The sequence below is a fragment of the Oncorhynchus masou genome, chromosome 25, assembly GCF_036934945.1.
Source record: "Oncorhynchus masou masou isolate Uvic2021 chromosome 25, UVic_Omas_1.1, whole genome shotgun sequence".
Lineage (NCBI taxonomy): Eukaryota > Metazoa > Chordata > Actinopteri > Salmoniformes > Salmonidae > Oncorhynchus > Oncorhynchus masou.
In genome coordinates, this window is record NC_088236.1 from 21,585,490 (window position 1) to 21,599,578 (window position 14,089).

The 14,089-nt window shown below is 41.1% G+C and overlaps 1 protein-coding gene across 2 annotated transcripts in view; it reads left to right on the forward strand.

Annotated features, from left to right (window-relative positions):
• The window catches only part of LOC135513911 (hexokinase-2-like), a 93,036-nt gene that overhangs the window by 49,888 nt on the left and 29,059 nt on the right, over positions 1 to 14,089 (forward strand). For both annotated transcript variants that reach the window (XM_064936917.1, XM_064936918.1), the window contains exons 7-9: positions 8,749 to 8,932; positions 9,173 to 9,334; positions 9,501 to 9,734. In XM_064936917.1, coding sequence (XP_064792989.1) covers positions 8,749 to 8,932; positions 9,173 to 9,334; positions 9,501 to 9,734 — 580 coding nt within the window. The remainder of the gene's footprint in view (positions 1 to 8,748; positions 8,933 to 9,172; positions 9,335 to 9,500; positions 9,735 to 14,089) is intronic.

A 14,089-nucleotide genomic window follows, 5' to 3' on the forward strand; every position in this document is an offset into this window, starting at 1 on the left:
CCCATGACTGGGCAGGGGCCTGGGAGGGCATAGGCCCACCCAATTGGGAGCGAGGCCCACCTACTGGTGAGCCAAGCCCAGCCAATCCAAATAAGTTTTTCCTCACAAAAGGGCTTCATTACAGACAGAAATGAGACTCCCAGCTCCGCTAAAACCATTGACAACTACATAATGTTTTCAAGGGATTGTGAAATAAATATTATAACTATTTGTTTTAATATCATCACCTATTGAGCATAGTCGGAACTACAAATGTTTAATTATTCCATGCAAAACAATTGTGCACATTTAGCCCTATCAGAGTTGTACAGCAAATAACTATGCTTTTCATGATCCGTAAACATCAATGATCATGTCATGTCAGATACGTGAAGGTACAGTTGAAGTCGGAAGTTTGCATACACCTTAGCCAAATGTATTTAAACTCAGTTTTTCACAATTCCTGACATTTAATCCAAGTAAAAATTCCCTGTCTTAGGTCAGTTAGGATCACCACTTAATTTTAAGAATGAGAAATGTCAGAATAATAGTAGAGAGAATTATTTATTTCAGCTTTTATATCTTACATCACATTCCCAGTGTGTCAGAAGTTTACATATACTCAATTAGTATTTGGTAGCATTGCCTTTTAAATTGTTTAACTTGGGTCAAACGTTTCGGGTAGCCTGCCGCAAGCTTCCCACAATAAGTTGGGTGAGTTTTGGCCCATTCCTCCTGACAGAGCTGGTGTAACTGAATTAGGTTTGTAGGCCTCCTTGCTCCCACATGCTTTTTCAGTTCTGCCCACACATTTTATATAGATTTGAGGTTAGGGCTTTGTGATAGCCACTCAAATACCTTGACTTTGTTGTCCTTAAGCCATTTTGCCACAACTTTGGAAGTATGCTTGGGGTTATTGTCCATTTGGAAGACCCATTTGCGACCAAGCTTTAACTTCCTGACTGATGTCTTGAGATGTTGCTTCAATATATCCACATCATTTTCCTACCTCATGATACCTCATGATGCCATCTCTTTTGTGATGCACCAGGCCCTCCTGCAGCAAAGCACCCACACAACATGATGCTGCCACCCCGTGCTTCGTGGTGTTCTTTGGCTTGCAAGCCTACCCCTTTTTCCTCCAAACATAAAGATGGTCATTATGGCCAAACAGTTCTATTTTGTTTCATCAGACCAGAAGACATTTCTCCAAAAAGTACAATCTTTGTCCCCATGTGCAGTTTCAAACTGTAGTCTGGGTTTTTTATGGCGGTTTTGGAGCAGTGGCTTCTTCCTTGCTGAGCGGCCTTTCAGGTTGTCGTTATAGGACTCATTTTACTGTGGCTATAGATACTTTTGTACCAGTTTCCTCCAGCATCTTCACAAGGTCCGTTGCATTTGTTCTGGGATTGATTTGCACTTTTCTCACCAAAGTACATTCATCTCTAGGAGACAGAATTGCGTCTCCTTCCTGAGCGGTATGACGGCTGCGTGGTCCCATGGTGTTTATACTTGTGTACTGTTTGTACAGATGAACATGGTACCTTCAGGCATTTGGAAATTGCTCCCAAGGATGAACCGGACTTGTGGAGGTCTTGGCTGATTTCTTTTGATTTTCCCATGATGTCAAGCAAAGGGGCACTGAGTTTGAAGGTAGGCCTTGAAATACATCCACGGGTACACCTCCAATTGACTCAAATGATGTCAGTTAGCCTATCAGAATCTTCTAAAGCCATGACATAATTTTCTGGAATTTTCCAAGCTGTTTAAAGGCACAGTCAACTTTGTGTAGTTAAATTTCTGACCCACTGGAATTGTGATTAAGTGAAATAATCAGTAAACAATTGTTGGAAAAAGGACTTGTGTCATGCACAAAGTAGATGTTCTAACCGACTTGCCAAAACTACAGTTTGTTAACAAGAAATTTGTGGAGTGGTTGAAAAACTAGTTTTAATGACTCCAACCTAAGTGTAAGTAAACTTCAGACTTCAACTGTATGCATGTATATGTATGACTGTGTATACAGTATGTATATATAATATTTATTTATGTTTTAAGTAATCCCAAGTGGATGGGGTTTGTCGGGGGGAGGGGGGAACATACCTTCTCTTTCATATATTGTTTTACTATCCTTCAAATATGCATATTGCATAGTATATCTTAGATAACGAAGGTTGTTCCCTTCAGAATCTCTCCCCTAGGTGTAAACTTGATTATGTTGGCCCTGGATAGAGCTCTACTGAGGTTCAGGTTTTCATGGTAGCATTTTGATCTCGTCTAGGAGAGGTAGATGCAGTCTTCCAACAGGGGGAAGCCCAGCATAGGATCCAAGGTTTTCTTCTAGGTAGCTCTTTTTTAATTTTCTTCATGTTCTATTGCTCTGACCTTTCAGGACACTGGCCATGTAATCGTACTAACATTCATGTCTGATTACTATGCCTAATACACATACCCTAGGCTCCACATGCTTTATCAGCTGGGACGTGAAAGGAATTAACCAGGTGATCAAGCATAGCCAAGTGTATGCTCATCTTAAGTCCTTAGGTCCGGTCATTGTTTTTCTCCAAGAGGCCCATCTCCGGTCCAGCAACCATGACAAACTAAAGAGAGGATAGGTACACCAACTATTTCACTCCAACATTGGTGCTAAGGCCAGCGGGGCAGCCATCCTTGTCAGAAAAGGCACCCCACCTGTTTGTCTCCTCCAAAGTAATTTGAGATACTTATTGCAGATATATTACAGTGATGGGGAAATGGTTTAGCACACAGATTTTTTTACCTTTATTTAACAAGGCAAGTCAGTTAAGAACAAATTCTTATTTTCAATGATGGCCTAGGAACAGTGGGTTAACTGCCTGTTCAGGGGCAGAACGACAGATTTGTAACTTGTTAGCTCGGGGGTTTGAACTTGCAACATTCCGGTTACTAGTCCAACGCTGTAACCACTAGGCTACCCTGCCGCCCCTCTATGCTCCTAATTGGGATGACATTCAATTTTTCTTTGACCTCATCGCAACACTTCCCGACCTTAACTCTCATCATTTGATATTGGGCGGAGATTTCAATTGTGTATTGCAACCAGGTCTTGACAGATCCAGACCGAAGCCCAACAATATAATTTCAAAATCAGGCGCAGTAATCAACTCATTTCTAGAATCCTATAATTTTTCTGATTGATGGAGGAGGAGCAGTCCCACTCCTTTTTTCCTCCAGTCCACCGCTCACACTCTAGGAATGACTTTTTCCTGCTGGACAATAGAATTCTTCCTTTTGTAACTAATAGCAAATATCACAGAATTGTTATCTCAGAAGATAGCCCTGTCCGGCTAGATATCTGCTTTCCGAACAGTACTGTGTCACAACGCGCTTGACGACTTGACCCACTACTACTATCCTGTAGTGCCTTTAAAAAATACATATCAACTCACATTGATGTATTTTTACAGATAAACTGTACCTGACGTGTCTCACTCTGTGTGGGAGTTTGGACATCCCCTGTCATCCCCTGTCTCAATTCAGATGAACAAACCAACATGGATGCCTCAATAAGTGATGATGAAGCTACTCTGGCAATCCAGTCCATGCAAAGCTGTGAAGTCCCTGGGCCTGATGGCTTCCCTATTGAATTTTATAAAGCATTCTCCTCTTAATTATTCCCTATTCTCAGCTCAATGTACAATGAAATCCTTTCTAGTCAGAAACTGCCACAGACACTTACTCAGGCGACTCTTTTGGTTTTGCTGAAAAAAGACAAGAATCGTACCTCCCTATAATCTTTTTGTGCTGCGGTTATAAAATTCTCACTACGGTCCTCTCGTGCCATTTAGAGACAGTGATGCCTAATATAATTACTCTGACCAAACCGGATTTCTCTCAGGTAGGCAATCATTTTATAGTATGTACCGGCTATTTGTTGTTTTTTATTCTGCCCTCTCAAGTCTACAGCCAGATGTCATCTCTCTTGATGCTGAAAAGGCTTCCGACCGGGTTGAGTGGGAATTTCTATTTACAGTACCAGAGAGATTTGGTTTTGGCCTGTCATTCCTTTCCTGGATTAAGATTTTATACTCTTCCCCAGTGGCTTCTGTTCGCACCAACAATGTTACCTCCAGCTACTTCCCTCTCCGCTGGGGGGCTAGGCAGGGTTTCTGTTTATCCCTTTTCCTATTTGATATGGCTATTGAGCCTCTTGCTATCGCTATGCGGGCGGAGGAGAGGATTAAGGGAATATTGAGGGGCAACATGACTCACAAGGTGTCCTTATATGCAGACAATCTTCTTTTACACATCTCTAACCCTGTGGAGTCTATACCCTATCTCTTGGACATGCTACAAGGTTTTGAGGCATTCTCTGGTTATAAGTTAAACCCAACAAAAAGTGTGCTCCTCCCCATTAATCAGTTAACAGAAGGAATTGGGTATGTCAATTTCCCATTTATGGTGGAGCATCAGGTCTTTACTTATTTGGGGATAAAGGTCACACACTCATTTAAGGCTCTGTTTAAACATAACTTCAAAACACTCCTGGAGTGCACTAAGCAGGATTTCATAAGGTGGTCATCTCTTCCCATTTCATTAACAGGTTGCATTAATTCTGTTAAGGTGACTACTACCTAGGTTTTTGTACTTATTCTAAATGATCCCCATGTTTTCTGCCAATGTCGATGTTGAAACAATTGGACAGGTACATTTTCAACTTAATTTGGAATAAGTCAAATCCACCAATGACAAGGGTATATCTAGGGAGACATAAGCCCAATTTTTTACAGTACTACTGGTCAGCAAATATATCTAAATGTGTTTATTGGGTTTCTACATTTCAAAACAAGCATGACCCAACTTGGGCCATCATGGAGTTACAGTCAAGCCTTCCAACTTCTCCGGTCTCGCTCCTGTACACCCTAATGTCCGTGAATCTTGGCACCCAAGTTTTGATTCCCATTGTTAAGAACTCCCTTAAAATCTTGTCCCAATTCCGAAATCACTTTAGCCTTAAACAAGCAAGCGGCTTCTCCCCATTAACATCTAATCATATCTTCCCAGCGTCACAGATTGACACGGCATTCCAGTGCTGGCATAGGAACCGCCTGGTGATTTTTTTTGTGACCTATTTGTTGATAATACATTTGTCTCATTTGATACTCTGACGGTTTACCATAATATTCCCAATACCCACTTTTTTAGATACTTGCAAACTCGCAGCTTTGCCAAAAAACATTTCCCTTCATTTCCACTCGAGCCTACTAAGTGTCCAGTCGAGAGATGCTTAGATTTTAACCCTTATCTGAAGGGCACAATCTCCAGATTATACGACATAATACAGAACATTAATCTGCATTCCTTTGCAATACAAAATCTGCATGGGAGCAAGACGTAGGTGGCAAGCTACCCAATGATATATGGCAACAAAGTATTGAGATTATCCACACTAGAGGTCGGCCAATTAATCGGAATGGCCGATTAATTAGGGCCGATTTCAAGTTTTCATAACAATCGGAAATCGGTATTTTTGGGGTTTTAGGCTGGGTTTCTGTACAGCACTTTGAGATATCAGCTGATGTACGAGGGGCTATATAAATACATTTTATTTTATTTGATTAGCGTGCGGTAACTAGCTAGCCATTTCACTCCGGTTACACCAGCCTTATCTCGTGAGTTGATAGGCCTGAAGTCATAAACAGCGCATTGCTTGACGCACAACGAAGAGCTGCTGGGAAAACGGACGAAAGTGCTGTTTGAGTGAATGTTTACGCGCCTGCTTCTGTCAGATTATATGCAACGCAGGACATGCTAGATAATATCTAGTAATATCATCAACCATGTGTAGTTAACTAGTGATTATGATTGATTGTTTTTTATAAGATAAGTTTAATGCTAGCTAGCAATTTACCTTGGCTTACTGCATTCGCGTAACAGGCAGTCTCCTTGTGGAGTGCAATGAGAGAGAGGCAGGTTGTTATTGCGTTGGACTAGTTAACTGTACGGTTGCAAGATTGTATCCCCCGAGCTGACAAAGTGAAAATTTGTCGTTCTGCTCCTGAACGAGGCAGTTAACCCACCGTTCCTAGGCCGTCATTGAAAATAAGAACGTGTTCTTAACTGACTTGCCTAGTCCAGAATTACCGATTTCCGATTGTTATGAAAACTTGAAATCGGCCCTCATTAATCGGCCATTCCGATTAATCGGTCAACCTCTGCATTGTAGCACCCGCATTAAAGAGATTATCCAGTACTTTTGTATACTTTTAATCCAGTAGTTTTGAAAGTAGCACTCATGAGCCAAAGGTTGTCTCCGAAAATTGCGTATTACGTCACATACAGTACCAGTCAAAAGTTTGGGCACATCTACTCATTCAAGGGTTTTTCATTATTTTTACTATTTTCTACATTGTAGATTCTTCAAAGTAGCTACCCTTTGCCTTAATGACATATTTGCACACTCTTTGCATTTTCTCAACCAGCTTCATGAGGTAGTCATCTGGAATATATTTCAATTAACAGGTGTGCATTTTTAAATGTTATTTTGTGGAATTTCTTTGCTTCTTACTCTGTTTGAGCCAATCAGTTGTGTTGTGACAGGGTAGGGGAGATATACAGAAAATAGCCCTATTTGGTAAAAGACCAAGTCAATATTATGGCAAGAACAGCTGAAATAAGCAAAGACAAAAACAACAGTACATTACTTTTAAGACATGAAGGTTGGTCAATGCAGAACATTTCAGGAACTTTGAAAGTCGATTCAAGTGCAGTCACAAAAACCATCAAGAGTAACGATGAAACCGGCTCTCATGAGGACCGCCACAGGAAAGGAAGACCCAGAGTTACATCTGCAACAGAGGATAAGTTCATTAGCGTTAACTGTACCTTAGATTGCAGCCCAAATAAATGCTTCACAGAGTTCAAGTAAGACACATCTCAACATCAACTGTTCAGCGGAGACTGCGTGAATCAGGCCTTCGTGGTCGAATTTCTGCAAAGAAACCACAATTAAAGGGCACCAATAAGAAGAAGAGACTTGCTTGGGCCATGAAACAAGAGCAATGGACATTAGACCGGTGGAATTCTTTCCTTTGGTCTGATGAGTCCAAATTTGAGATTTTTGGTTCCAACCGCCCTGTCTTTGTGAGACACAGAGTAGGTGAACGGATGATCACCGCATGTGTGGTTCCCACCGTGAAGCATGGAAGAGGAGGTGTGATGGTGACACTGTCTGTGATTTATTTAGAATACAAGGCACACACAGCATTCTGCAGCGATATGCCATCCTATCTGGTTTGTGCTTCGTGGGACTATCATTTGTTTTTCAACAGGACAATGACCCAAAACACACCTCCAAGCTGTGTAAGGGCTATTTGACCAAGAAGGAGAGTGATGGAGTGCTGCATCAGATAACCTGGCCTCCACAATCACCTGACCTCGACCAATTGAGATGGTTTGGGATGAGTTGGACCATAGAGTGATGGAAAGGCAGCCAACAATATGTGGGAACTCCTTCAAGACTGTTGGAAAAGCATTCCAGGTGATGCTGGGTGAGAGAATACCAAGCGTGTGCAAAGCTGTCTTACTTTCAAGAATACAAAATGTATTTTGATTTGTTTAACCCTTTTTTGTTTACTACATGATTCCATGTGTTATTTCATAGTTTTGATGTGTTTACTATTATTCTAAAATGTAGAAAGCAGTAAACATAAAGAAAATCCTTGAATGAGTAGGTGTGACCAAACGTTTGACTGGTACTGTATTTGCAGAAAACATCATTTGAAACACAACCAAAACATATTGCAAAGGCATGCAACAAGTTTGTAGAGTCACACTTGATATCATTGCATGCTAGGAATTTGGGACCCAATACTAATCTTTTGACTAAATTGAATACACTATAAGTGAATTTGTCCAAATACTTATGACACCTTCAAATGGGGGCGGACTATATATGTAAAGTGCATTTATTTCTAAACGGTAAAACAGACATGTATAAAATGACCCTTAAAAAGAAGGCAAAATTCTGTTTAAAACATTTGATATCAAATTCGAAATGCTGGCGTATAGAGCCAAATTAAAAGTTTTAGCTTCACTCTCCAAATAAATATGTACGGGAGTGTAATTGCATATTGAACACTGAAGGCCTCCATTGGGAACCCATTCCATACATAATTCGTAGGACTCAATCAGTATGTAAATAATGGAACTACTCTAGTTGTATTGTGACATGTTCAAGTGTGCTTTGGCATTAGGGTGAGAAAAGCTTACCGTTGAAACGTGTCTGTAAGTTCAGTACAATTATAAACCTAGAAGTGTGGTTGTTGAGGGAAGGTGAACCTATATGCAGGCTGGAAATGAAAAACTATTTACATCATCAGATTAGTCATACATTCTCAATATACAAATAATTTAATTTAAAACACTATTTGAAAAAGAAACACCCAGCATCTCGTGTTTATTGTTCAACAAAACAAACATTTATTTCGCTGATCATCCCAAAAATGTAGCTGTCACAAATTACAGCAAGCTTGACACCAAGCCTGGAGGGCCAGATGGAGTACTGTTAGTTTCCAGATTTGAGAGAATCCTTGAATTACAGTATGGAGCCGAGCTCAAGACTAGTGTAATGTAGGGCTCACCTGGGCCTGGAAAGAGGTGTCTAAAATAGCCCAGGACAGAAAGAGATAGAAGGGAGGCCCTTTTGAGGCCTTAAATGCCACATGGCGTGATGAGGCCTTCGTAAGTAAGAAGTACAGTATGACCATGTTGTCTGTTGCTGCCCCCCAGGCACTGGCACCAACGCCTGCTACATGGAGGAGATGCGTCACCTGGAGCTGGTGGAAGGGGACGAGGGGAGGATGTGTGTTAACATGGAGTGGGGGGCATTTGGGGACGATGGCGCTCTGGATGATCTTCGTACAGACTTCGACCAGGAGATCGACGCCGGCTCCCTCAACCCCGGCAAACAGCTGTGAGTGACAGACAGACAACTGGCCCGCCCTCTACTTCTACTATATTGTCTATTACACTAGTCCTCTCTGTCTGTTGCCCAATCCCACCTGGAAAAGATATCAACTTCCAGCTGCTATATAGATCTGGCTTTGTGTTGAAAGTGTCATTTTCAGCTTGTTGTTAAGTATCACCCTCAGAATTTACTCACAGCTAGCCAGGTGTTGTTGTAAATGTGTGACAGCCTGCTGTGTGTGTGTAGGTTTGAGAAGATGATCAGTGGGATGTACATGGGCGAGCTGGTGCGTCTGATCCTAGTAAAGATGGCAAAGGAGGACATGGTTTTTCAGGGTCACACCACCCCTGACCTCGTCACCAATGGACAACTCCAGACCAGCTTTGTCTCTGCCATCGAGAATGACAAGTTAGTAGTTTTTGTGTGTGTACGATATGTGGGCCTATCTTGATATAACTTGGTTCATGATGATGATGATGAAAATAGGTAGTAAATGTAATTCATACAAATACCAAACTGAATGTTATACTTTATAAGCTGGTATGTAACTGAGGTGGTACTATTTTCCTGACAGAGACAAGGAGGGTCTGGTGAGTGCAGAGAAGATGCTGAGGGGGCTGGGCCTGGACCCCTCTGTGGAGGACTGCGTGGCCACTCGGAGGGTGTGTCAAGTGGTGTCGACCCGGGCCGCCCACCTGTGTGCTGCCACCCTGGCCGCTGTGTTAAGACAGATCAGAGACAACAAGGCTGCAGAGAGGCTGAGGACAACAATAGGAGTGGACGGCTCTGTCTACAAGAACCACCCACAGTGAGTGGGGGGGGGGGGTGTGCAAGGTGTGTGTGTGCAAGTGCATGTATGAGTGAGGGTTTGCGCGAGTGTGTGGGGTTGCGTGTGTGTGAGTGAGTGCTTGCGTATGTATTAGTGCGTGTGTGTATCTCCGTGTGTGAGCATGGAGATACTGTACTCTGGGGTTATCTCTAACATAGTTAGGGTCAATGATGCTGCCATTGCAGCTCCCTTAAATTCAGAATAGAACAGATGAAGTTTTGCACTTGACATGGCGCTCTGATAATCTACTCTGAGGCACTACTCACTGAAGTATAGAAGACATACTCTTATTTCAATAAGAATTAACTAAACTAGACTGCACAGTGTAATTACAGTGGAACTGACCCTCCGATCTTAATGCTCCCATGCAGTCTTTATTTTTATTTTTTTAAGTCATCACTGTATGTCTAATACATCACTCTGTGTTTATTTAATAAAAATAACTCCAAATTATATGTTTTATAATGTTTTTCCTGGAGCCCAGGGCCTAAAAAATGTTTGTGGTAGGTAGATTTTAAAAAATCTAACAGCCACTCAGATTTTTTACCTTCCAAAAATGTTTTTGTTGTTGCTAAAATTTCACCAACAAACAGAAAAAATGGATGAACATGCTTTATAAAGTTTCTAAAACAATAATACATTTATTACTAGTAAGGTAGCCTGGCGGGTAGGAGTATTGGGCCACTAACTGAAAGGTTGCTGGATCGTATCGCCATCTGTAAATGTAATTCTGACCCTGAGCAAGGCACTTAACCCCCAACAACAACTGCTCCCAGGGCGCCAAAGATGCGATTAAGGCAACCCCCATCACCACTCTTGATTCAGCCACCGGCACTACTCAAGGACATTCAGAGACTTGTACCGAAGCCACTCCTGCATTGTCTTGGCTGTGTGCTTAATGTCGTTGTCCTGTTGGAAGGTGAACTTTCGCCCAAGTCTGAGGTCTTGAGCACTCTGGAGCAGGTTTTGATCAAGGTTCTCTTTGTACTTTGCGCCGTTCATCTATCCCTCTATCCTGACTCGTCTCCCTGCCACTGCAAAACATCCCCCTTTTTATACCTCAGCACAGCGCTTCTAAAAATGAAGCTTTCACTCAGCTCTTCACGTGTACACAGCCCCCAGCCAGGCAGTGTTGCAGTGCAAGGTAGGATAGGTTAAGTAGGATTCGTAGTTCTTTGACTTAGTACAATTTAATTTACCAGCTATGAAACAAAACAGCAGAAATTCTTTGAAAACAGCTACTGTAGAATTTGTTTTGCTATAAATGTGATCATACTTGACTATTTTTATTGTTAAATGCTCGCACTGTGGAGCCCTTACCCTCCAATGCCAAAATGTACTCGCATTTGGCAGGTGGCAGGTGTTAATTGTAAATCCTGCCTTAGGCTTTTGGCCATTGAAATGCTCTGTCTGATCATGTGGACATTAGGACACAACTTTGAAGATATTTACATACAAAGCCCTGATTGGCTGATTGGATGGTCTAATCCTGAATGCTGATTGGTTAAAACCACATTCCAGCCGGTGTCTATTCCGGGAAGTTGCCACAGATGCCTATTTACTCTGTTCCATCTGACTGCGCAATCCAATGTCTCATCAGCCCAGCCAGGCAACTTATAGACTTGATTTCCACTATAAAAAGCATCTAGACATTATCTCACATTTCTTTTAGACTAACATTTTGTTTTCAACAGCGGAGATTTTCTGTCTGTCCCTCAGACATTTGCAACATTGTTTCAATATTGAAATTTGAACTCCTGCTGTCCCATAGTAATGAACGTGTCGGGAGTTTGGACGAGACAGACAGGTAGGCAGCGTTTCTCAGCCAGTCTAGATAATGAATCATCTGGAATCTTTTTATGGATATACATTTGAAGTCAGAAGTTTACATACACCTTAGCCAGATACATTTAAAATAAGTTTTTCACAATTCCTGACAATTAATCAGAGTAAAAATTCCCTGTCTTAGGTCAGTTAGGATCACCACTTTATTTTAAGAATGTGAAATGTCAAAATAATTGTCTCGAATGATTTATTTCATATTTTTTCTTTCATCACATTCCCAGTGGGTCAGAAGTTTTCATACACTCAATTAGTATTTGGTAGCATTGCCTTTAATTGTTTAACTTGGGTCAAATGTTTCGGGTAGCCTTCCACAAGCTTCCCACAATAAGTTGGGTGAGTTTTGGCCCATTCTTCCTGACATAACTGGTGTAACTGAGTCAGGTTTGTAAGCCTCCTTGCACACACTTTTTCAGTTTTGCCCACACATTTCCTATAGGATTGAGGTCAAGGCTTTGTGATGGCCACTCCAATACCTTGACTTCGTTGTCCTTACGCCATTTTGCCACAACTTTGGAAGTATGCTTGGGGTCATTGTTCGCAAATGGGTCTTCCAAATGGACAATCTTTAACTTCCTGACTGATGTCTTGAGATGTTGCTTCAACATCCATCTATTTTGTGAAGTGCACCAGTCCCTTCTGCAGCAAAGCACTCCAACAACATGATGCTGCCACCCCCATGCTTTCACGGTTGGGATGGTGTTCTTCGACTTGCAAAGCCTCCCCCTTTTTCCTCCAAACATAATGATGGTCATACGGTTCTATTTTTGTTTCATCAGACCAGAGGACATTTATCAGAAAAAGTACAATCTTTGTTTTCATGTGCAGTTGCAAACTGTAGTCGCGCTTTTTTTATGGCGGATTTGGAACAGTGGCTTCTTCCTTGCTGAGAGGCCTTTCAGGTTATGTCGATATAGGACTCGTTTTACTGTGGATATAGATACTTTTGTACCTGTTTCCTTCAACATCTTCACAAGGTCCTTTTCCGGTCGTTTTCTCAGCCAAACGTGAAGAACTAGTTATTTTTGGCTACAAAAATACTCTTTCTGGAAAAAAGGAACATTTGCTATCTAACTGGGAGTCTCGTGAGTGAAAACATCCGAAGCTCATCAAAGGTAAACGATTTAATTTGATTGCTTTTCTGATTTTCGTGACCAGATTGCCTGCTGCTAGCTAGGCATAATGCTATGCTAGGCTATCGATAAACTTACACAAATGCTTGTCTTGCTATGGCTGTAAAGCATATTTTCAAAATCTGAGATAACAAAAGGCTAAGCTGTGTTTGAATATATTTCACTTGTGATTTCATGAATATGAATATTTTCTAGTAAGATTTTTTGTCCGTTGCGTTATGCTACTTAGTGTCAGTTGATGACAATTCTCCCGGATCCGGGATGGGTAGATCCAAGAGTTAAAGGCACAGTCAACTTAGTGTATGTAAACTTCTGACCCACTGGAATTGTGATACAGTGAGTTATACCTGAAATAATCTGTAACAATTGTTGGAAAAATAACTTGTCATGCATAAAGTAGATGTCCTAACCGACATGCCAAAACTAGTTTGTTCACAAGACATTTGTGGAGTGGTTGAAAAACTAGTTTTAATGACTCCAACCTAAGTGTATGGAACAATATTAAACCTCATAATGTATATATATTGTTAATCTGTAGTCTAGGACCCTATAAATGTAAGGAGGGAGGGGTCTTATAAGCTCTCCACTTCTATTAATACAACATAAGCATAATCAATTATTATAATACATCAAACATTTGGTGCAGCCCCTATCATGACCCCTAGGTGAACCTGAAACAAGGATATGCATATTATTGATACCATTATTGATACCATTTGAAAGGAAAAACCTTGAAGTTTGTGGAAATGTAAAATTAATGTAGGAGAATATAACACATAAGATATGGCAAACGATAATACAAAAAAGAAACATGGATTTAAAAAAAAATCATCTTTGAAATGCAAGAGAAAGGCCGTCATTTCAGATAGGAGACTGTGTAATTTAGATGTTTGGCCACCAGATGACAGCAGTGTGTGCGCAAAGTTTCAGACTGATCCAATGAAGAATTACATTACTGCACAATATTTTGTATCAAGTCTGCCAGGAGTTTGCCAAAATGTGTCGAATTGGTCAATTGATACATTTTCAAGTACATAGCTATAGAGAACATACAAAAATACTATGGTAATAAAACATTTCAGTTTACACACTCCCAGGAATGTCATACATAACAGATTATTAGCTTATACAATCGTTTTCAAGCCCTGCCACATAAGACGAGTGTCGGAGCCGGTGTAGTGTGATTCAATCTTAGCCCTGTATTGACGCTTTGCCTGTTTGATGGTTCGTCGCAGGGCATAGCAGGATTTCTGGTAAGCTTCCGGGTTAGAATCCCACACTTTAAAAGCGGCAGCTATACCCTTTAGCTCAATGCGAATGTTGCCTGTAATTCATGGCTTCTGGTTGGGGTATCAGATA